General features: G+C 48.2%; 1 protein-coding gene across 8 annotated transcripts in view; it reads right to left on the reverse strand.

Moving 5' to 3' along the window:
• SLC13A5 (solute carrier family 13 member 5) overlaps positions 1-22,949 on the reverse strand; it is an 86,541-nt gene that overhangs the window by 18,260 nt on the left and 45,332 nt on the right. For 3 of the 8 annotated variants that reach the window (XM_032138508.2, XM_058431480.1, XM_032138507.2), the window contains exons 1-5: positions 10,219-10,674; positions 3,835-3,963; positions 3,448-3,584; positions 1,325-1,503; positions 414-582 (exon numbers count right to left, since the gene is read on the reverse strand). In XM_032138508.2, the coding sequence (XP_031994399.1) occupies positions 414-582; positions 1,325-1,503; positions 3,448-3,584; positions 3,835-3,963; positions 10,219-10,320 (716 nt within the window). In that variant the 5' untranslated portion in view covers positions 10,321-10,674. Of the gene's footprint in view, positions 1-413; positions 583-1,324; positions 1,504-3,447; positions 3,585-3,834; positions 3,964-10,218; positions 10,675-10,716; positions 10,801-10,832; positions 10,938-22,949 lie in introns of those variants that run through there. The other 5 variants (XM_032138504.2, XM_032138505.2, XM_058431481.1 and 2 more) reach the window with 5 other exon arrangements.

Raw genomic sequence — 22,949 nt, forward strand, 5'->3', positions numbered from 1 at the left:
GGAGTCTTTTAGAGGTGTCTATTTTCTGCAAGTTTCAACCAGGGACCCAGCGTCTGGAAGTACATTGTCATCTGCCATGCCTTTAGCTCAGAGTTCAATCCACACTCCCTCTCTGAGCCAGAGTCCCTGAGCCCAGGGGAGGTGGTGGGTCTTGAGTCACAGCAGAAAGCAGACTTGGATGTTAGCTCCCCTGGCACCAGCTCCCTATCCTCTCTATGACTTCTGTGTGAGCACAGCAGTGCCAGGACACAGAGGCTGGATGGGGCCACATCTTTCCACCCCTGCCAGGCTCCCAGGCCAGGTCTGACTGCCCTGAGCTCCAGGACTCTGCAGAGGAGCAGAGAGAGGTAGGCAGGTCCCTCCAGCCCCGGTACCCACTTTGTTGTCCCCAGAAGGTGTGACAAAGGACTCACTCGTTCATCTGGCCCAGGAGCACCACGTTGGGTCCCGTCCCGGTCAGGGTGGCGGTGCCCCCAATGCTGGCCGCGTAGCAGATGCACAGGGTCATGGCCTTACACAACCTCTTCCGCTCTCGGTCCTCCCGCTGCCCCAGAGTGGGGCCTTCAAAAATCACTTGGCTCCCTGTGGTGGGCACAGCGCTGTTAACTGAGCCGGTCATGGGGGCTGCCCACCCAGCCCCAGGTCCTGACTCTGCTGCTGACCTGAGGATCGGGAAATCCCAGCTCTGCTGATTTAGCTGCCCCACTGGGCTCCATAAGAGTTGTTGGCAGGGATGTGCCCGATTCCTCTCTGTAAGCCCCAGGACCTTGCCCTGGGTCTGGCAATCAGGCCGTCAGCCACAGACCCTGAGTCTACTGCACTGGGCTGGGGATGGTAAGGGAACATGGCAGACAGCAAGGCAGATGCTGATTTGCCCTCCCTGAGCTTGGCACCTAGCAGGGAAGCAAGCATGGGACACCAAGGCCGAGACCTATGGAAGCAGAGAGCGGAAGGATTTGAGCTGCTCGAAGAGGTCAGAAAAGGCCTCCTTGAGGATGAGCAGGAGTAGCAAGGAGTCAGGGGCACCCACAAGTGCTCAAAAGATGCCCAAATGAATAATCAGGTGAACACACTGATTTCTGCAACTGATGGGAACCGAGCGTGGGATTTTGTTCAAAGCTCTATTAAAGGATCCAACTTTTATGCAACAATCCCCTTCCTAAAACTTATGACAACAGTATTTTCTTTTTTTTTTTTTCTCTATGCGTGTTTAAAGGAGGGCTCCAGGAAGCAGACAGGGAGAAGGAGGTGGCCAAAGCATTTGCCAGCAGAGGGAGGGGAAGTCTGCTGTTGTGGCCTGGCAGTGCCCTGGCCAGGGGCTCACCTGGCAGCTCATTGGCCTTGCCCTTGTCCACCAGCTCCAGGCCGGCCTCAGTGGCTGCGCTCGTGGCTTCCATCTGCTGCAATATGGCCTCCACAATGGGTACCATCATGGCCGTGGTTGCCGTGTTACTGATCCACATGGACAGGAGGGCTGTGACGCCCATGAAGCCCAGCATCAGCCTGCAGAGGAGGGGCAGGGAGGAAAGCCAGAGAATCCCCACCCCACCCCCGTGCTCCCTGGGGAGCAAGTGGGGACTGGGTCCACCCCTGCAGGGATGCACAGATGTTGAGGCCAATTCAAGATCGGATATTGGAATAGGGATGACAGTTTTAGAGCCTCGCCTCCCTCCCTCCTTCCCTTCTTTGCTTCCTCCATTCCTCTCTCCCTCCTGCCTCTCCCACACACATGACTAATTTCTACTCTGCTTGCTTCTGGGGTTACCAAGAGGCCTCAGATCCAGTGGTGGTTCTAAGGAGCACCCCTGCCCCACCATCTAGCAGGAGAAGCCCAGGCATCCAGATGGTGCCAACTCAATATGAGCTTGCCCTGGGGTGTGCTGGAATACCCCTGCGTGCAGGCAGCCCCAGCGTCCCACTTCTAGCTAGGAAATTCCCACCCACCCCCAAACCCTGCCGCACCTCTCAGAAGTTCAGCAGGGCTAAGCAGAGTAGAGGTAGGGTGAGCTGGGGAGGGAGCTTGGCAAAGTGTGACTCTTCTCCTGGCTGCCACTCCGCCCCCGCCATCTCCCCTCCGCCCCCGCACATACACTTGGACCCTTCCATGCTGCAGTGGAACTATCACACAAACAGTATTCAGACAAAGCCCTCCCTTTGCTTATAGCCCCTGCTCCCTTCTCTGCCGTCTGTCAGGAAGACTCCTCAGGGTCCTTCAGAGTCTGCCCAAACAACATCCTTCCTCTGGGACCACCCTCTCAGCGTGCGCCAGGTGGGGCTGGCCTGACCCTTCTCAATCCTCCTCCCTACTCTCATCATTGCTGTGCTGGGTTCAAAGCACCTGTTTCCATGTCTGTTCTCTCCTTAGGCTGTGAGCAGGGCAGGGCCTGACTCTGCTCTGTGGCTCCACATGCACCATCTGTCCAAGGCTAGGGACAGAAGGAGCTCGGCTACTCTCAGTGTGTGGGCCCCGCTGCAGCCAGGCTCCTCCTCAGGGCTCCTAGTTCACCTGCGGGCAGGAGCAGGGGCAGGGGTAGGAGCCTGAAGAAGGGACCTAGGAGCTGTTCTGCACCAGGACCCAAGCTGCTGTCCACACAGGCAGACATTATGGACCCATAAAAACAAAGCCTGGGACCCAGGCTAGGAGGAGGGGGAGAGTTTGCATGAATGGAGTTGTCTTAGAAGATCCCCATGTGTCCATGAGCAAATCACTTTATCCCTCTCTGCCTCCAATTCCTCAACCACAGAATGTGGGCGGTAAGAAGAATACTCAGCTCTCAGAGTTGTGGTGAGAATTAAATGAGGCAATGAATAAGCTCCTGGTATCATGCCTGCGGCCTTGTAGACACTCAATATACCCATTATGATCATGATTGATTCTGGTTATGATCATGATTATATTGACTCCATGGCTTAGCTGGAAGTGGCTAGCTAGATTGGCAGGGGAGATCTTGGAAATGGAGAGAGAAGCTGGGGTACTGAGTGATATCGGGGAAAATAAGTTAAGAAGCTTCTTTGCAGTGGGAATAGATGCTCCAGCTTAGAGAGAGGACCTTTCTGTTTCCCCATGAGCTGGGTAGTTGAGCCACTTCTGGCCTGCTTCCCCTACCCCATCAGACACAGCTTGATCCAGCCTCTATCCAATTTGTTCCCTGTGGAACCCTGCAGCTAGCTGCCTCCCCCAGGAAGCCTTCCAAGCCTGCAAGGGCTCTTGCTGACCCACCTCCTCTGGATTCAGAAGACCCTTACTTACTGCTGCTCACCATGTGCCACCACCACGCATGCATCTGGTCTCTCCAGCTAAAGCTATAACGCACCCCACCCAGCCAAGTCCAGGTAAGCCCATGGCCAGCCCTCACCAGTGGGTGGCCTGGTCTGTGCCACCCTCCACCCCTTCCAGCCCTGGGGCTCATGCAGAGCCATGTGGCAAGAGAGGGAAGGCGTAATTACTGTGCAGGCTTGGCCCCCACCCAGAGGAGCGTGCGCAGGGCGATCCTCTTGTGCAGGTTCCAGCGCTCCACAGCCACGGCCATGATGAGGCCGCCCAGGAACAGCATGTTGGTGTCCTTCATGTACTGGACACACACCTGGAGCGCGGCACGGAGGCCCCATCAGGACTGTCCCTTGCCACACCCTAGAGCCACCCAAGTCCCCAGATGCTGACTTCAGGGACAGCTTGGAGTGGGGAGGCAGGCTCAAGTGGCATCTCCCTGCCAGGGAGAATCCACAACTGAGGGTTTTCCGGTCACCCCCAGGCCTGTGTGGCTCACAGTGGGGACTAGAGGAAGAGACAAGGGGAGAACCAGAAAGTCACCAGGATCCCCTGGGTCTGCTCACCTGCTTGGAGTCCAGAATCTGGAAGAGTGGGAAAAGCAAGACAGGCATGAGAGAGGTGACAGCCAGAGGGATGACTTCTGTGCACCAGTAAATGGCCATGAGGATGATGACGTAGGCACACCTGACAAACTGAAGAGACAGTCCTGAGGCCTCGGCATGTGGCCGCCTCACTCTCCCCACCCCCAGAACACTCCGGATGGCGGCTGGCATGGATTGTCGACACAGTGCTGATCTCAGAGGGATTCCCCTCAAAGTCATCCTGTTCCCCAGCCCTGGTCAGCACAGCTTTCCCGGGTCAGGCCAGGGAGGCAGGCATAGGATCTATCCTCAAAGGACTCCTTCCCCATTCCCACCCCTCCTCCCTGCCTCCCTCCTTCCCAGCTGTGTGGTTCTAGGCACGTTCTTTCCTCTTCTCAAACCTTGGATCAGCTGCCTCTGAAAAGAAAAGATCAAGAATAGGACAAGGAATAAAAGGAAAAAAGGAGAAGGAGGAGGAAGGGATAGAAGAAAGAGAGGAAGGGGGATGGAGAAGGAAGAAAAGAAAGGAGGAAGAGGAGAAGGAAAAGAAGAAGAAAATACCTGGGTTTTTTTGTTATTTTATTATTATTTTATTTTTGAGATGGAGTTTCGCTCTTGCCACCTAGGAGACCATTGTTCTAAGAAAAGTGACTCAGGAATGGAAAGACAAATACTGCATGTTCTCACTTATAAGTGGGAGCTAAGCTGTGGGTACCCAAAGGTATATAGCGCGGTGGAATGGATACTGGAGACTTAGAAGCTGGCAGGGTGGGATGGGAGGGAGGGATTTAAAAACTACATATTGGGTACCACATACACTGCTCAGGTGATGGGTGCGCTAAAATCTCAGACTTCACCACTGTACAATTCATCCATGTAACCAAAAACTACGTGTACCCCTAAAGCTATTGAAATAAAAATAATAATAATTATGTAATAAAACTAGCCACCTCCCTAGGTTGTTTTATGGTTCATCAGCATATATATATATATATTTTTTTTTGTGACAGAGTTTTGATCCTGTTGCCCAGGCTGGAGTGCAATGGCACGATCTCAGCTCACTGCAACCTCCGCCTCCCAGCTTCAAGCGATTCTCCTGCCTCAACCTCCGGAGTTGGGATTACAGGCGCCGGCCACCATGCCTTGCTAATTTTTGTATTTTTAGTAGAGACGGAGTTTTGCCACGTTGGCCAGGCTGATCTCAAAATCTTGACCTCATGATCCGTCCACCTCGGCCTCCCAAAGTGCTGGGATTACAGGCGTGAGCCACGGCGCCCAACCTTAGAGTTCCTTCTTAGATGTCTCCCTGCACCCCCTCCACAGTCTGGTTTGCACCCTTCCTCTGAGTACCCTCCCCAGCCATTAGCATATGGGGTTGTCACTGTTTCCTCAACTGCCCTTCTACCACCACAACCAGTGCGTGACTCAAAAGCACAAACAGTACAGTGAGTCCTCACTTAGCATCATTGATTGGTTTTTGGAAATTGCAATGTGTAAACAAAACAACATAAGCCAATATTCCCATAGGCAAATTGCTAGAAGCAACAGTTAAATTTCTACAGCATATTTCTGGTCACAAAAACATCACGGAGATCTTAAATAAAGACCAAAACACTTCCAATATTAAACACTGAAAGGAATGTGAGCTATACATATACTTAAGAAACACTAATAAAAACAAGTTAGATAATTATTTGCCCAGTTACGGCAGGTCAGGGTCTTGGGTGACCAGAGCCTGTCCCGGCAGCTCAGGGTACAAGGTGGAAACGAGCCCTGGACAGGATGCCATCCCATTGCAGAATGCACACTGACACGCACGCCCATGCTCACTCAGGGACCATACAGACACTCCAATTCACCTAACGTGCACAGGTTTGGGATGTGGAAGGAAACAATAGTAGCTGAAGAAAACCCATGTGGACACGAGGATAATGTGCAAACTCCACACAGACAGTGGCCCCAGCCGGTAATCATTTTCTTTTCTTTCTCTCTCAGTCTTTTTTTTTTTTTTTTTTTTTTTTGAGACAGAGTCTTGCTCTGTTGCCCAGGTGGGAGTGCAGTGGCACAGTCACAGCTCACTGCAGCCTCCATCTCCTGGGCTCAAGGGATCCTTCCTTTTTTTTTCCCTCCCTCATCAACATTATAGTGAAATGATGTTGAATGAATCAACATTATTCAAGAACCTGCTGTATTTGTAGATCACCGTCCTCAGCATCCAGAACAGGCCCAACACTCAGGATATCTTTGCAAATGCTTGCTTGCTTTTTTTTTTTTTATTTATTTATTTTTGAGATGGAGTCTTGCTCTGTCCCCAGGCTGGAGTGCAGTGGTGCGACCTCGGCTCACTGCAGCCTCTACCTCCTGGGTTCAAGAGATTCTCCTGCCTCAGCCTCCCGAGTAACTGGGACTACAGACAAGTGCCACCACGTCTGGCTAATTTTTGTATTTTTAGTAGAGACAGGATTTCACCATGTTGGCCAGGATGGTCTTGATCTCCTGGCCTCATGATCTACCTGTCTCGGCCTCCCAAAGTGCTGGGATTACAGGCATGAGCCCCTGCGCCCGGCCATCTTTGCAAATGCTTATTAAAGGAATCAATAGCATTCATCTGAGTTTAACTCTGACAATGCTGCTGAAGAACAGGTGCACCTGTACACAATCCCTGCTTCTCATCACCCAGAAGAGCGTGTGTATTATTTGCACAAAACAGCGCAGGAAGACTTGGAAATTCTTTGTCGGGGTTGTGTTATCAGCCACAAAAAATAAATCTTTTTTCAGCATCCCCCGAGCAACCCAGGGCACCTCCCTACTGGGAGGCAGGGTTCCTCAGCCTCGGCACACTGACATTTTGGGCTAAATGATTCTTTGTTGTGGGAGCTGTGCACTGCAGGATGTTTAGAGCATCGCTGGCTCCACCTATGAGATGCCAGTAAGACTGTCTCCAGTTGGGACAGCAAAAAAATGTCTCTGTGCTTTGCCAGAGTTCCCCTGTTGTGGGGCAGGTTGAGGGCAGGAGAAATGATCAATGCTGGTTGACAGCCACTGAACTAAAGGCGGAACAGCAGCGTGACTGGAAGCCCAGGCTTTGACACCAGACAGATATGATTGGCGCCCACTGTCAGCCACTGTCTGGCCTTTGGCAGCCACTAACTTCTTTGGGGCTTGGTGTCAGGGGTGTACCACTGGGCAGGCCATGAGAACGATCCCTCCAGGGGCAGACAATGAGAGGGCGCATTGGAAAGAATTTTAAAACAATAATATTAGCTAAAAGTTAGTTTGCTTCTTACTACATCAAGTGATAGCAATTTTAAACAATGTCGCTCATAAATTACTCCTCCTGCTCCCAATCCTGGTCCCTGTCCCCTCTTGTTTCATGTCTTCACCTGCAAATCGTGGATTTAAGAGTGCTCATTCTTCCCATATGGCGCACAAAGTCCTCGGTAACTTTTGATTCTCTAAACTTAGAAGCAGTAGGTGGCGTGCGTCACCAGTATACACTGTGCATTCCTGGAGGAGTCAAACAGACCCACTAGGAAAGATGAGACACAAGGTTAACTGCCCCTCACCTCCGTATCACTATTTGGAAGCCCAGGAGGTGCCTCATCCCTGAAGTCAACAGGCTTGACCCCTCTAGTCTAGAATGCCTCCACAGTGTCAAGGGAGAGGGCAGGATGGGAAGCGGATGTTAGAAAAGTTCAACATTCACAAGTCAGGGTATCCTGACACACCACTTAATGAAAAAATGCAGGCAAAACCTACTGTGTGTGTGTGTGTGTGTGTGTGTGTGTGTGTGTGTGTGTTTGGGAAGAGAGAGAGAGAAGAGATTGATCTGGAAAGATGTTCATCAAAATGTGAATAACTTATGGGATTTGAGGGTACTTTTATTTTTACTTTATATCTTACAGATTTGCAAAAAAGAAACCTTTTACATTTTAATAAAATAAATGATACAATAAATCTATCATTTATTTTATTAAATTTTTTTTAATTAAAAAAAGACCCAGAGAAAGGATAGAGAGAGTGGAGCAGAGATGAGGCCAGGAGGGAATCCAGGTGGAGACAGGAAAACTGGAGACAGTCGGTGAGGAGAGGGGCCTGGGTGTTGGCAGAGGGTGGCGTGCCCTAGGAGTCACCTCCTGGCAAGGACTGTGTTGCTCAGGCTGCCAAGATCCTCCCAGCTTCTCACCAGCTTCCCAGCTGCCCTGCCCGTGCTGTGTACCCTCTGGGTTTCCTTGCACAATGGGGTGGCCATAGAGGGTGGAGGCAGGGTGACCGAAAAAGGCACAAAGGGAAAAAACAAGAAGACGAGGTCCAGGGTCCTCACCCAACCCCGTCAGAAGGAAAGCTCGTGAAGGCAGCCTTTGGAAGGACTCTCTCTGGGTTCTCCGCTTCCCCTCCCTGGTCCTCACTCACAGGACAGCTTAATCTCTCTCTGTCTTACACACACACACACACACACACACACACACACACTGAGTTGGGGTTTCCAGTTCAGGGTGTGTGTGTGTGTGTGTGTGTTTGTGTGTGTTTGTGTTTTTTGTGTGTTTTGTGTGTGTGTTTGTGTGTCTGTGTGTGTTTGTGTGTGTTTTGTGTGTGTATTGTGTGTGTTTGTATGTTTGTGTGTCTGTGTGTTTGTGTGTGTGTCTGTGTGTGTTTGTGTGTGTTTTATGTGTGTTTTTGTGTGTGTTTGTGTGTCTGTGTTTGTGTGTGTTTGTGTGTGTGTTTGTATGTGTGTTTTGTGTGTGTTTGTGTGTGTTTTGTGTGTGTTCGTGTGTTTGTGTGTTTCGTGTGTGTGTGTTTGTGTGTGTGTGTTTGTGAGTGTGTGAGAGAGAGTGTGTGTGTGTGTGTGTGTGTGTGAGAGAGAGTGGGGTCTCCTGTGGCAGGAAGGTCAGCCAAGCTAGTATAATCATTCCAGGGAATATCACTCCCTACCAGCAGAGCTGAAATCGCAGCTCTCCTGCCTGACTCCTTCCCCTGGACAATAACAGCCCCAAACTTCCTGCTACAGAGGAAGTGTGGCTGCTCACAGGTGGTGTGGCAACTGCAGAGCCTCCACAGTTGGATTTGCTGTCCTTGACCCATCCAGGGCCTGTGCTAGGCCCACCCAAGGGCTCCTCCCAGTCTCCCCCTCCCCCATCCTAGGAACTAACCTTAATCCCTTTTGATTCCCAAAGCCTTAAAGTGTCAGAACCAAACCACCTAGCCCCATTGTACAGATGAGAACACCAAGGCCCAGAGAGCACAGGCACTTGGCTAAAGTCACACAGATGAGAGAATGGTGGAAGTCCAGTTCTCTTGCAGGTTGGCTTCCTGACACCCAAGTGCACTCCCTTCCTCTAGAGCTCCCCCCCAGAGCATCCCCTGAAGAGCTCCTCTGTTTCCCAAACCTGCCTGGGGAGGGGAGTGGGGGGAGCTGGAGGTTTCCTGTCTGGGCTGAGAGTGAAAGGGCTGAAAGAAGGAACGAGGAAGGAGCAGCCAGCAGCCACAAAAGGCTTCAAAGGGCTCGGGCCTCTGCCAAACTGGCTGTGCACAGCCCAGCGGAGCCTGCCCCCACCCTGCGGCCAAGGCCATTCATTCTCTCTCTCCCTCGCAGAAGCATTAGGAGACTAGGGCCTGGGAGGAAGCTTCCCTGAAACTCCAGGTCCTGCCACCCAAGGCGTGAGCTCTGGGAATGTGTCCCGCCTCCTGCTACAGCCCCAGCAGGCAACAGGCAAAGCAGGCCAACCCCGACCTGCCTGCAGCCTGGAGCAGGATTATGAATCAGATGTGGCTCTCCAGGTTGGAAGGAATGTGGATCATAGATAGAGACACGAAGGCCCAAGGAAGGACCAGAGAGTGGCAAAGACAGCGCAGGATCCACGTGGGTGATGGTTTTTTTCCTGTAGGTCCCTCCTGACGGCAGAAGCCACCTACAGCTTGAAGTCTTCTTTGGCGAAGGGAAAAGACAGGAGAGAGAGAGGGAAAGGCAAGCTCCCAGGTTCCCTGTTGGCGCAGGTGGCATTTTGTGGGGGAAACGGGGTTATGCACTGTGGGGAGATTAGATTCGGAGCCAGGGGCTGAGGCTAAGGCTGGGATATGCGTGGCTGAGATCTGTGCTCACTTCGAGGTTTCCGTGCTTGCCTGGACGGCTCTTGCGCCCTGGGATCTGTAAACCCCAAGGGTGGTGCGCCCTGGAGTCGCCATGCCCCTTGGATTGTTTACAGGGCACCTCCCATCTGGCACCTGGGGCTCCTGAGTGCGCGCGCCCCGGGAGAGCTGTGCCCCCCGCGAAATCCGTGGGCTCCAGCTCAGGGCTCCCGGGTTCGGTGCCCGTTAGTGGGCACCGGACGCCCGGTGTCCGAAGGGCTGCCTGGAGATGCAACTGACCTTGGCGGGCATCAGAATGACGAGTGGCAGCAGCAGGAGCGGGGTGACGAACAAGATCACGAAGGACTTGAACTTGGAGACATAGCTCAGCGCCGAGGCCATTGCGCGGGAGGGACACTGGCGGGCGAGACCAGTGAGGGGCAGCTAGAGGCGCCGCGGGCTTAAGAAGGGGCCGCAGTCCCCGGGGATTGGGGAGGGGGCGTTGACAACTCCGCCCCGCACGGGGGCGCCTCCCCGCGGCCCTGGGGCGGGGCCACCCCTCGGGGTCGGTGGGACGCGCCTGCCCCCAATTCTGCCACCCGGCGGCGGTGGGAGGCGTCTTTGGACTCCAACGCTTCGGGCCAGCCCTCTAGGGGCAGGCTGGGCCCTAGTATCTCGCGCTCTCCAAGCCTCTCCTGCGCTGCCCGGGCAGAGGTGCGTCCCGGGGTTGCCAAGCGGGGCGTGTTTTGGTCACTGGTACTGCCCGCTTTGGCGTGAGGCGCCCTCCCGCGTCCGCACCTGCTCTTTCCTGGGCTCTGAAGGGTCCCGGATGAAAATCTCCGCAGGCCTCTGGGTCTCTCAGGTCTATCTCCCCGATCTCCCTCTCCTTTCCACCTCCTTACTTCCGCCCCTACTGTGTCTCTCCGAGAGGTGTCCCCCGACGCCCAGCGCCCTCCGCACCGCGGGCCTCACTTCCCGGTCCCCGCTGGCTTCCTCGCCACGTCCGCCCCACTGTAGGTGCAGGACCCTTTTCCCCCGCTCGCACTCCCCCGCCCGGAGCTTCTGGGCGATCGCACAGGGAAGCGAGGCCACTGTCCTCCGCGGTCCCAGGGGCTCTCGCGCTCCAGTGGACACTGCGCACCGCAAACGCCCGGCGGGCAGATGCGGATACGCGTCTTGGAGGGGCCCCACCGAGCCCCAGCAGCCGCAGCTGCCCGCCCGACCCAGGTCAGAGGGAAACGGAGGTCTAGAGAGGAAGGGACACAACTAAGGCGACACTGAGACAGTCGCCCATGTATTCATTCAGCCCGCCAGGCAACAGACAGGTACCGAGCACCTCTTCTCCGCGAGGCCCCGTTTTGGGCACTGGAGACACACGGATGCAAAGACATCCCCACCTCTGTGATTTTCTTCTTTCCTCTCTTCTGCCTGCCTCTCATTCTGCAGCTTCCTTTCGGGGAGTCTCATCCATGCTGGTGGCTTAACCACAGCCTGCTCCTTAGTGATTACCGTCCTCTGCCTTCAACCCAGCCACGATGCCAGAGTCCCAGATTTCCGTATGTCCAACCTTCCACAGACTGGACGTGTCTCAGGCCCGAAAATTCAACACATCCTGAATCAAGCTCATGAGTTCCTTCCTGTGACCTGCGCCCAAGGGCATGCATTCTCCCAATTCCCCTCCTGCAATTGCCTCCCTCCTGTCCTCTTCCCTTGGTAGCTCTCATTCATGTAGCCCTGGGTTTTCCCGCCTTTCCTCTTGTCTCCAGGGCACTGAGCACAATTTGTACCTCTTATATTTATTGGTGTAATTTTTACTTTTTACTTTTTTATTTTGTGTCATTTTATTTTTAATTGACAAATTATTGTCTATATTTATGGGGTACCATGTGATTTTTCAATGTGTGTATAATTGTGCCGTGTTCAAATCAGGCTAATGAGCATATTTATCACTCAAATATTTATCATTTCTCTTGTTTTTGTTTTTTGTTTGTTTGTTTGAGACAGAGTTTTGCTCTTGTCGCCCAGGCTGGAGTGCAGTGGCACGATCTCGGCTCACTGCAACCTCTGCAACCCAGGTTCAAGCAAATCTCCTGCCTCAGCCTCCCAAGTAGCTGGGATTATAGGCGTGCACCACCACGCCTGGCTAATTTTTTGTATTTTTAGTAGAAACGGGGTTCCACCATGTTAGCCAGGCTGGTCTCGAACTCCTGACCTCAGGTGATCCGCCCATCTTTGTCTCCCAAAGTGCTGGGATTACAGGCGTGAGCCATTGCGTCTGGCCCAAATATTTGTCATTTCTTTGTGGTGAGAACATTTAAAATATCTTGTAGCTATTTTAAAATATATGATACATTATTATGATGTAATTTCTATTTACTGTTTTATTCATCACCACCTGTCCAGTTAGTGCCTTTCTCAGTGCCTAATCCAGGGTGTGCACTCAAACCTTTTTGTCTGGGCTGCATGAATGAGAGCAAGTAAACAACTTCAGTTCTTTTTACTTTTCTTTTTTTTTTTTTTTTTTTAATTTTACTTTAAGTTCTGGGATACATGTGCGGAACGTGCAGGTTTGTTACATAAATATACATGTGCCATGGTGGTTTGCTGCATCTATCAACCTGACATCTAGGTTTTAAGCCCCACATGCATTAGGTATTTGTCCTAATGCTCTCCCTCCCCTTGCCCCCCAACCCCCTGACAGGCCCCCGTGTGTGATGTTCCCCTCCCTGTGTCCATGTGTTCTCATTGTTCAACTCCCACTTATGACTGAGAACATGTGGTGTTTGGTTTTCTGTTCCTGTGTTAGTTTGCTGAGAATGATGGCTTCCAGCTTCATCCATGTCCCTGCAAAGGACATGAGCTCATTATTTTTTATGGCTGCATAGTATTCCATGGCATGTATGTGCCACATTTTCTTTATCCAGTCTATCATTGATGGACATTTAGGTTGGTTTTAAGTCTTTGCTATTGTAAATAGTGTGCATGTGTCTTTATAGTAGCATGATTTATAATCCTTTGGGTATATACCCAGTAATGAGATTGCTGGGTCAAATGATATTTCTGGTTCTAGATCCTTGAGGAATTGCCACAGTGTCTTCCACAGTGGTTGAACTAATTTACATTCCCACCAACAATGTAAAAGTACAACTTCCGTTCTTAATACAACTGCTTCCAAAGGGATTCACCAGATCATGGGCTCTGAGGCTAGAGTGCCTGGGCTTATATCCTGCCCTAGCTCATCCTGGCTGTGTGCCTCAGACGAGTTGCTCTCTCTGAGCTTATCCTGTCATAAATGGAGATAATAGCACCAACTTTGAGTTTAAACGGCTGTTTTGGAGATTATATGAGTTCATGCTCAGAGAGTGCTTAACTCAGTGCGTTGGCATATAGTCAGCTGTTAGTAAACATCTGTTCTTGCAATTGTATGCAAAATACCCTGGTTGGTGAGGCCTTAAGAGAAGGATCCACCAACTCTGCCTAAGTAATGAAGGAAGGTTTCACAGAGGAGGTAGCAGAGCTTGCAGTGAGCCATGATCACGCCACTGCACTCCAGCCTGGGCAACAGAGCCAGACTCTGCCCCCAAAACAAAAAACAAACAAACAAACAAAAAGACTTAATGGCTAAGTAATAATTTGCCAGGCAGCGGTGGAGGATAGTCAAAATTAGCACCAAATGAAAAAGAATATTAAGATTGTTAAGAAAAATTCCAAGGCCAAAGTGCTACAACAACAACAACAACAAGCTAAATAAATGGAGAGATTATACCAAGTTCGTGGATAGGGAGACCACACATTGTAGGACTATCCATTTCTCTCAAATTAACCTATAAATTCAATTCAATTCCACTTAAAATCCCAACAGGATTTTTAGTTAACAAGCCTAAAATTCAGGTAGAATAGCAGGTAAGCCAAGAATAATTACGACACTTCTGGAAAAACATGGGGGAAATTGCTATTTAGACTTCAAGAATGACTAAGTTGTAATACTTGATGAATTCATTAACTATTGGCACGAGGTTAGAAAAAGAGTAGAATAGAGCCTAGAAATAGACCCATGGTTGCCTGGAAACTTTATTTACAACAGAGATTGCATGATCTATCCAATGTGTACTCTCAGTTGCTGGATCAATTAGTTTTTAGCAATATAGACATTGTTCTTTCACTAAGTATGCTAAATACATGTAGGAGAAGTTTGAGCATAATTTCTAATAATAAGGTTATTTCTGATTTTTTTTTTTTTTTTTTTTTGAGATGGAGTCTTGCTCTGTCACCCAGGCTGGAGTGCAGTGGCACAATCTTGGCTCACTGCAACCTCCGCCTCCTGGATTCAAACAGTTCTTCTGCCTCAGCCTCCCGAGTAGCTGGGACTACAGGTGCGTGCCACCACACCTGGCTAAATTTTTTTTGGTATTTTTAGTAGAGATGGTGTTTCACCATATTGGCCAGGCTAATCTCGAATTCCTGACCTCATGATCTGCCCACCTCGGCCTCCCAAAGTGCTGGGATTACAGGCGTGAGCCACCGTGCCCAGCCTATTTCCAATTTTTAAATTTACGAGTCTTATTTAATTATTCCCAAGAGCTGAACATAAGAGTTCAATTTATGCACACAAATTTTTTTACCAAAGGAAAGCCCTACCTCTTGTCACACTCCTACTTCACAGATAACTTAAAATTTTAGCCACATATTACATTGCACTATAAAAAATAAAGTAATGAAAAAGAAAGTGCACCCGAATTTATATCTTGTATTGGTAACTTACCATAAAATGCATAAATTATATTAGGTCATGATAATTTTATCTTGATGTAGCTACTTTTAGTAACCTATTAAGGGAGGAGACCACCCCTCATATTGTCTTATGCCCAATTTCTGCCTCCAAAGAAAGAAGAAGTAGAAACTAAAAGGCAGAAATGAAATCCACAGGCAGACAGCCCAGCACCACACCCTGGGCCTGGTAGTTAAAAATCTGCCCCTGACCTAACTGGTTATGTTATCCATACATTACAGGCATCGTAAAAATCCCTGTCCTGTTCTGTTTCATTCTGATTACCGGTTCATACAGCCTCCAGTCACATACCCCCTGCTTGCTCAATCGACCATGACCCTCTGACGTGGACCCCCTTAGAGTTGTGAGCCCTTAAAAGGCACAGGAATTGCTCACTCAGGGAGCTCGGCTCTTGAGACAGGAGTCTTGCCGATGCTCCCGGCCAAATAAACCCCTTCCTTCTTTAACTCGGCGTCTGAGGAGTTTTGTCTGTGGTTTGTCCTGCTACACTATCATCAGACTGTGTTCTGAATTTCTCAGGTCTTTCAACAGTATTTCTCAAAATATAAATCTAAACATTAGAATATACTTCTCAAACACAAAAATACATTATTCCCTAACTTAAGGTATGTTACTGACCTACATAAAACTATTTGGGAATATTTAGTTATAATGGTATATAGTACATAATTGTGTGATGCAACTCTTTTCCCTACTTGAATCATTTAATATAATTTTAATCTTAAAACTGAGATAGTAAAAATCTACTTTTTGGTATAGAAATTCTAAAATGTGGCGTGTTACATCAATTTGACCTCAGGTTCACTTTGCAGTTATTGGAGAAATGGTAGATGGCAACCCTCTGTACTATTTCGTAACACCTGATGAGTCAAACTATTTCAAAATAAAAAGCAGTTTTAATTTGTGGCAAATAAAAATATACCTCAGACTGATGAATCCAATTCTTTCCAGTTTATTTTTTTATTTTTTATTTTTGTTTTATTATTATTATTTTTTTTTTGAGACAGACTTTTGCTCTTTTGCCCAGGCTGGAGTGCAGTGGTGTGATCTTGGCTCACTGCAATCTCCACCTTCCAGTTTCAAGCGATTCTCCTGCCTCAGCCTCCCTAGTAGCTGGGATTACAGGCACCTGCCACCACCCCCAGCTAATTTTTGTATTTTTAATAGAGACGGGCTTTCACCACGTTGGCCAGGCTGGTCTCGAACTCCTAATCTCGTGATCCACCAGCCTTGGCCTCCCAAAGTGCTGGGATTGCATGCATGAGCCACCACACCCGGCCCCAGCTCACATTTTATGGTTGATATTGGTAGCTAAGAAAATTGTGATACTAGGCTAGGCACTGTGGCTCGTGCCTGTAATCCCAGCACTTTGGGAGGCCAAGGCAGGTGGGTCGCTTGAGTTCAGGAGTTTGAGACCTGCCTGGGCATCATGATGAGACCCCCATCTCTACTAAAAATACAAAAACTTAACCAAGTGTGGTGGGAGGGTCCCTTGAGCCCAGTCGGTGGAGGTCGCAGTGAGCCATGATCGCCCATTGTGATGAGATTGTGACAGGCAGACAAGCCAGGAAGTGCAGCAAGTGACTAGGATTTTCTTAGATTTTGGATGCTTTCATTTGTATCTTACTTATTTAAACTTACTTAAATAAGTAAGTTTATTTACACTTACTTGGGCATGGTATGTGAGTATTTCTATGGACAGAGCTGCTCCATTGGTCACTAGAGTAGCCTTATCAGTTTTTTTTTCCCCACATTTTAACTTGGGAACACTTTTATTTGTAAACAAGCTTTGATTGCTAAAAAGGCAGGTCCTGGATGTTGTCAACAGAAGAGAATATTGGTCAGTGTTCCCTGGGTTAGACTTAAAACTATTATATTTATGGGGGTGCTGCCAGTCAGCTGGGAGTCTATGGTTTGGCAACTCTGCTCCAGGCTGTAGGGAGATGGTGGGCGGCTCCACAGTCTTCTCGTTCTGCACTGTAGAGGGGCTTCACCCAGATTGAGGAAGCAGAGGCTCTTGGGGACACGCTCTCATGACAGGAGCCAAGAGTGCTGGTGGGAATTTGCAGTACCTCTTAAAGCTTCTGCTCAGGTACAGCACGCTCACCTCTTTCACCTACTAGCCAATGCAAGTATCGTGTCCAAGTCCAAAATCAATGGAATGGGGGAAATATACTCTGTCTACAGGGAGGGGTGGCAAAGGTGGGGGGAATTAATAATTGTGAACAAATAATATAATCTACCACCCACAGTAAATATTATTAAGTCCAGGGCAAGACACTTGTGTCTCTCTCTTTAAAGTGTATGGAAACGGTATCAACTTATGTGAGTTAGAAGAGCTCAGTTCTATGAGTTACATAAATTCAATGATGGCTGTCACAGGGATGATAATTAACATACATATTCAAATTGGAAAATGAAATCTGACTCTTTTTTGGGGCAGGAATTAAGTCTGATTCGGATGATTAATTTGACAGTAAAGACTAACTTTGCCAATTAGTGTTTACAGAGGATGCTTCCCATAACCAGCTGAGCTAAATTTGTAGCTCCAAGGTTTTGGCGAAAGTATATTTAAAACACATGCTACTAGAAAATCATTGTCTATTATGTTGGCCAAGGTGTGTTGAAGTTAACATTTTTATTACCCAAGATCTTTCTGAGTATACTGGGTCTTAAAAGATGCTTCTCAAGAGGATCAGTTGAACCCAGGAGTTCAAGGGTACAGTGAGCTATGATCACGCCACTGCTCTTCAGCCTGGGAGACAGAGCAAGACCCTGTCTCTAAAAAAAAGAAACAAAAGGAATATAGGGATAAATAAACACCAAATTTAGTTTAGCTTTAATCTGTGGGCAGGGGGGCATGTGATTAAAGAGTGACACTTCAGCTGTATCTGAACCGTTTTATTATTTGTAACTGGCTATGATACAGAGATTTTTATCATATTATCCTTTATTCTTTTAAAAATATTTTAAAGATGGCACAATAAATATTTGTAACATTTTAAAAGGGGCCCTCATGCATTTAATACTAGAAATGTATTCATGAGGTGCAAGGTATAAGATAAAGAAAAAAAAGTATTTCCTACAAAATAAAGAGAGCTGATGTCCCGCTAACTGAAAATGTAGTCCCCTCCTGCACGATCCTTTTTTTCTGGAAGCAGGGGTTGTTACGTTAGAGAGAGCAGCCCAGGATGAAAAGGCTGTACTGTGTGTTTTTCACTTAGGCAAATTTCTTTTTATCCCTGTGTATATAAATGATGTCTGAATTAAAATGCAAACTTTGATCTCTTTCCAAATTGATGCTGAGTCCAAAGTTGTGTGTCACTGTAGTATTAGTAGCCTTGAATCCACAGTTTCCTTTGGGCTGAGTGAGGTTTCACATTTTCCCCTTCACTCTATTCAGTTCTTTTCTTTGCTGAATGGCATGCAAATCTTAAGTCCTTTTTCCCCGCTCCAGATGCATTCAGCAATAGAAAAGATGAAAATATTTGTGTTGGGGGGATATCTTTCCATCAGTAAAATGTGTACTTTTGTTTTTTTTGAGACCGAGTCTCCCTCTGTCGCCAGGCTGGAGTGCAGTGGCGTGATCTCTGCTCACTGCAACCTCCACCTCCCAGGTTCAAGCAATTCTCCTGCCTCAGCCTCCCGAGTAGCTGGAACTACAGGCGCCCGCCACCACGCCCAGCTAATTTTTGTATTTTTACTAGAGATGGGCTTTCACCATATTGGCCAGGATTGTCTCGATCTCTTGACCTCGTGATCTGCCCACCTGGGCCTCCCAAAGTGCTGGGATTACAGGCATGAGCCACCGCCCCTGGACAAATGTGTACATTTTTATGGCACATTGCATATCATTGTTAAAGATGCCATATAAAGTTTACCCTCTGAATTAAATTAGATGATGATTTCTTTTTTAAAGAAAATTGTCAGAATCCCAAATAAGACATCTGTGTTGGGAATGGAAGGAGAGGATTAGTGTCAGATATTTCAGAAAAAGACTCTGTAGGACAAACTTTTCCCTCTACTGGAAGATTCTCAATAGTGTACACACACTTGGTAACGTCTATCTCAACAAAACCCTCTCTTCCTTACACACCCGTCCCTCATCTGTTTTTCTTGTGGCCTTGGTGGCAAAGCTCCTGGGAAGAGTTGTTTATACTCAGTGTCTTCACTTTTTCTTCGCCCATTCTCCATTGAACCCATTGCAATCAGGATTGTGCAACTCCATTCAGATCAAGTGTCAAGGTCACCAGTCACTTCCAAATCACTGATCTAAGGGCCACTTTTCAGTCTTTATCTCTCTCCCCCTTGGCAGCATCTGTTACTACTGAGCACTCTCTCTTACCACACCTTCTCTACTTGCCTCCAGACGCCACACTCCCTGGTTTTCCTCCCACCATCTCAGTGGCTTCTTCTCAGTCTCTTTTGCGAGTCGAGTTCTTCTGAAACTCCAAACATTGGAGTGTCACAGGGCTCAGTTCCTCCCTGATTTCATCCAGTCTCATGGCTTTAAACACCATCACATGTAGACAGCTCCCAAACGTACATCTCCAGGCCAGCCCCAGCCTCTCTCCTAACTCCACATTTGCATCTCTGACAGCCTACTTGACAACTCTACTTGAATTTGTAATGGGCATCTCACACTTAACATGTCCAAAGTCACTCCAGAATACCATTCCCCAACCCAAACTGCAATCTTTCCCATCTTAGTAAATAGAAAGTCCTTTTTTTTTTTTTCCAATTGCTCAGGCCAAAAGCACTTGGATTGGGCCAGGAGCAGTGGTTCACGCCTGTAATCCCAGCACTTTGGGAAGCTGATGCAGGTGAATCACTTGAGGTCAACACCAGCCTGGCCAACATGGCAAAACGCTGACTGTACTAAAAATACAAAAATTAGCCAGGCGTGGTGGCACGTGCCTGTAATCTCAACTACTTGGGAGGCTGAGGCAGGAGAATGGCTTGAACCCGGGAGGCAGAGGTTGCAGTGAGCCAAGATCACGCCACTGCACTCCAGCCTGGGTGACAGAGCGAGACTCTGTCTTCCCCCAAAGCACTTGGATTATTCTTGACTTTCTCACACCCAGGCTTCCAACCCAGTCCTCTGGGCTTTAACTTCTAAATATATCTATCATGCAATTATTCTCATCACCTCCATGGGAACTAACCTGATCTAGCCTCCATGCCTGGATTTCTAACTGATCTCCCTGCCTTCACACTTACCTCTTTTCAGTCTATTCTCAGAACAGCCCCCAGAGACAACCTTTTAAATGATCATTCCAATCATGTCACTTCTCTGCTCAAAACCCTCCACCGACTTTCCACCTCACTCACCGTAAACCCAAGGCCTTCCAAATGGTCATGTGTATATTAGTCCATTTTCGCATTGCTATAAAGAGATACCCGAGACTGGGTAATTTATAAAGAAACGAGGTTTAATTGGCTCATGGTTCTGCAGGCTGTACAGGAAGCATGATGCTGGAATCTGCTTGGCTTCTGAGGAGGCCTCAGAAAAATTTCACTCATGGTGAAAGGCAAAGCGGGAGCAAGCATCTTCACATGGCTGGAACAAAAGGAAGAGAGAGCACAAGGGGAGGCACTACACATGGTTTTTGTTTGTTTGTTTTTGGTTTTTTAGATGGAGTCTCACTCTGTCGCCCAGGCTGAAGTGCAATGGCGCGATTTCGGCTCACTGCAACCTCCGCCTCCCGGGTTCAAGTGATTCTCCTGCCTCGGCCTCCCGAGTAGCTGGGATTACAGGCGCCTGCCACTATGCCCAGCTAATTTTTTTGTATTTTTAATAGAGATGGGGTTTCGCTATGTTGGCCAGGCTGGACTCAAACTCCTGACCTCGTGGTTTGCCCACCTCGGCCTCCCAAACTGCTGAGATTACAGGTGTGAGCCACCGTGCCTGACCAGTGCTACACACCTTTTTTTTTTTTTTTTTTTGAAATGGAGTCTCACGCTGTTGCCCAGGCTAGAGTGCAGTGGCGCAATCTCGGCTCACTGCAAGCTCCACCTCCCAGGTTCATGTCATTCTCCTGCCTCAGCCTCCTGATTAGTTGGGACTACAGGCTCCCACCACCATACCCAGCTAATTTTTTGTATTTTTATTAGAAACAGGGTTTCACCATGTTAGCCAGGATGGTCTCGATCTCCTGACCTTGTGATCCACCTGCCTCGGCCTCCCAAAGTGCTGGTATTACAGGCGTGAGCCACTGCGCCTGGGCTACACACTTTTAAACAACCAGAGCTCGTGAGAACTCTATCATGAGGCAGCACCAAGGAGATGGTGCTAAGCCATTCATGAAGGATCCACCCCACGATCTAGTCACCTCCCATTGGGCCCCACCTCCAACATTGTGGTTACAATTCAACATGAAATTTGGGTGGGGACATAGATCCAAACCATATTAATGTGATCTGGCTTCCTGCTACCTCTGTCCTCTCCTCCTACTTCTCCCTGCCTCCCTCACTCTACCTGAACTGCTCCTCCTTGCTCATCCTGGAACACACCATGCCTGCTCCCACCTCGGGGCCTTTGCAAATGCTGTCCGTTCATCCTGGAATGCTGTCCTCACAGATATCCACACCACTGGCTCCCTTACTTCTTTCAGATCTCTAAATAGTCTCATCGTATAAGAAAACCTTTTCTGGGCCAGGCGCGGTAATCTCAGCACTTTGGAAGGCCAAGGCCGGTGGATCACTTGAGGTCAGGAGTTTGACACCAGCCTGCCCAACATGGTAAAACCCTGTCTCTACTAAAAATACAAAAAATTAGCTAGGCATGGTGGTATCCACCTGTAATCCCAGCTACTTGGGAGGCTGAGGCAGGAGAATTGCTTGAACCTGGGGGTTGGAGGTTGCAGTGAGCTAAGATCATGCCACTGCACTCCAGCCTAGTGACAGAGCAAGACTCCATCTCAAAACAAACAAACAAACAAACAAACAAACAAAAACCCTTCCTTACACTCTATACAAAAATTAATTCAAGATGGATTAAAGACTTAAATGTTAGACCTAAAACCATAAAAACCCTAGAAGAAAACCTAGGCAATACCATTCAGGGCATAGACATGGGCAAGAACTTAATGATTAAAACACCAAAAGCAATGGCAACAAAAGCCAAAATAGACAAATGGGATCTAATTAAACTAAAAGCTTCTGCACAGCAAAAGAAACTACCATCAGAGTGAACAGGCAACTTACAGAATGAGAGAAAACTTTTGCAATCTACACATCCGACAAAGGGCTAATATCCAGAATCTACAAAGAATTTAAACAAATTTACAAGAAAAAAACAAACAACCCCATCAAAAAGTGGGCAAAGGATATGAACAGATACTTCTCAAAAGAAGACATTTATGCAGCCAACAGACACATGAAAAAATGCTCATCATCACTGGTCATCAGAGAAATGCAAATCAAAACCACAATGAGATACCAATGAGACACCAGATAGAATGGCGATCATTAAAAAGTCAGGAAACAACAGATGCTGGAGAGGATGTGGAGAAATAGGAACACTTTTACACTGTTGGTGGGAGTGTAAACTAGTTCAACCATTGTGGAAGGCAGTGTGGCAATTCCTCAAGGATCTAGAACTAGAAATACCATTTGACCCAGCCATCCCATTACTGGGTATATACCCAAAGGATTATAAATCATGCTACTATAAAGACACATGCACATGCATGTTTATTGTGGCACTATTCACAATAGCAAAGACTTGGAACCAACCCAAGTGTCCATCGATAGTAGACTGGTTAAGAAAATGTGGCACATATACACCATGGAATACTATGCAGCCATAAAAAAGGATGAGCTCATGTCCTTTGCAGGGACATGGATGAAGCTGGAAACCATCATTCTGAGCAAAATATCACAAGGACAGAAAACCAAACACCACATGTTCTCACTCATAGGTGGGAATTGAACAATGAGAACACTTGGACACAGGGCGGGGAACCTCATGCCCCAGGGCCTGTCATGGGGTGGGGGGCAGAGGGAGGGATAGCATTAGGAGAAACACCTAATGTAAATGACGAGTTAATGGGTGCAGCAAACCAACATGGCACATGTATACATATGTAACAAACCTGCAAGTTGTGCACATGTACCCTAGAACTTAAAGTATAATAATAAAAAAAAACAGAGAAAACCTATTCTGCTTACCCCACACAAGTAGCAATCTCAAGCATAATTCACAGCTGCCTTCCATGCTTTGTTTATTTTCACCACCTGA

This window comes from Hylobates moloch, unplaced genomic scaffold (genome assembly GCF_009828535.3).
Source record: "Hylobates moloch isolate HMO894 unplaced genomic scaffold, HMol_V3 SCAFFOLD_19, whole genome shotgun sequence".
Taxonomy (NCBI): domain Eukaryota; kingdom Metazoa; phylum Chordata; class Mammalia; order Primates; family Hylobatidae; genus Hylobates; species Hylobates moloch.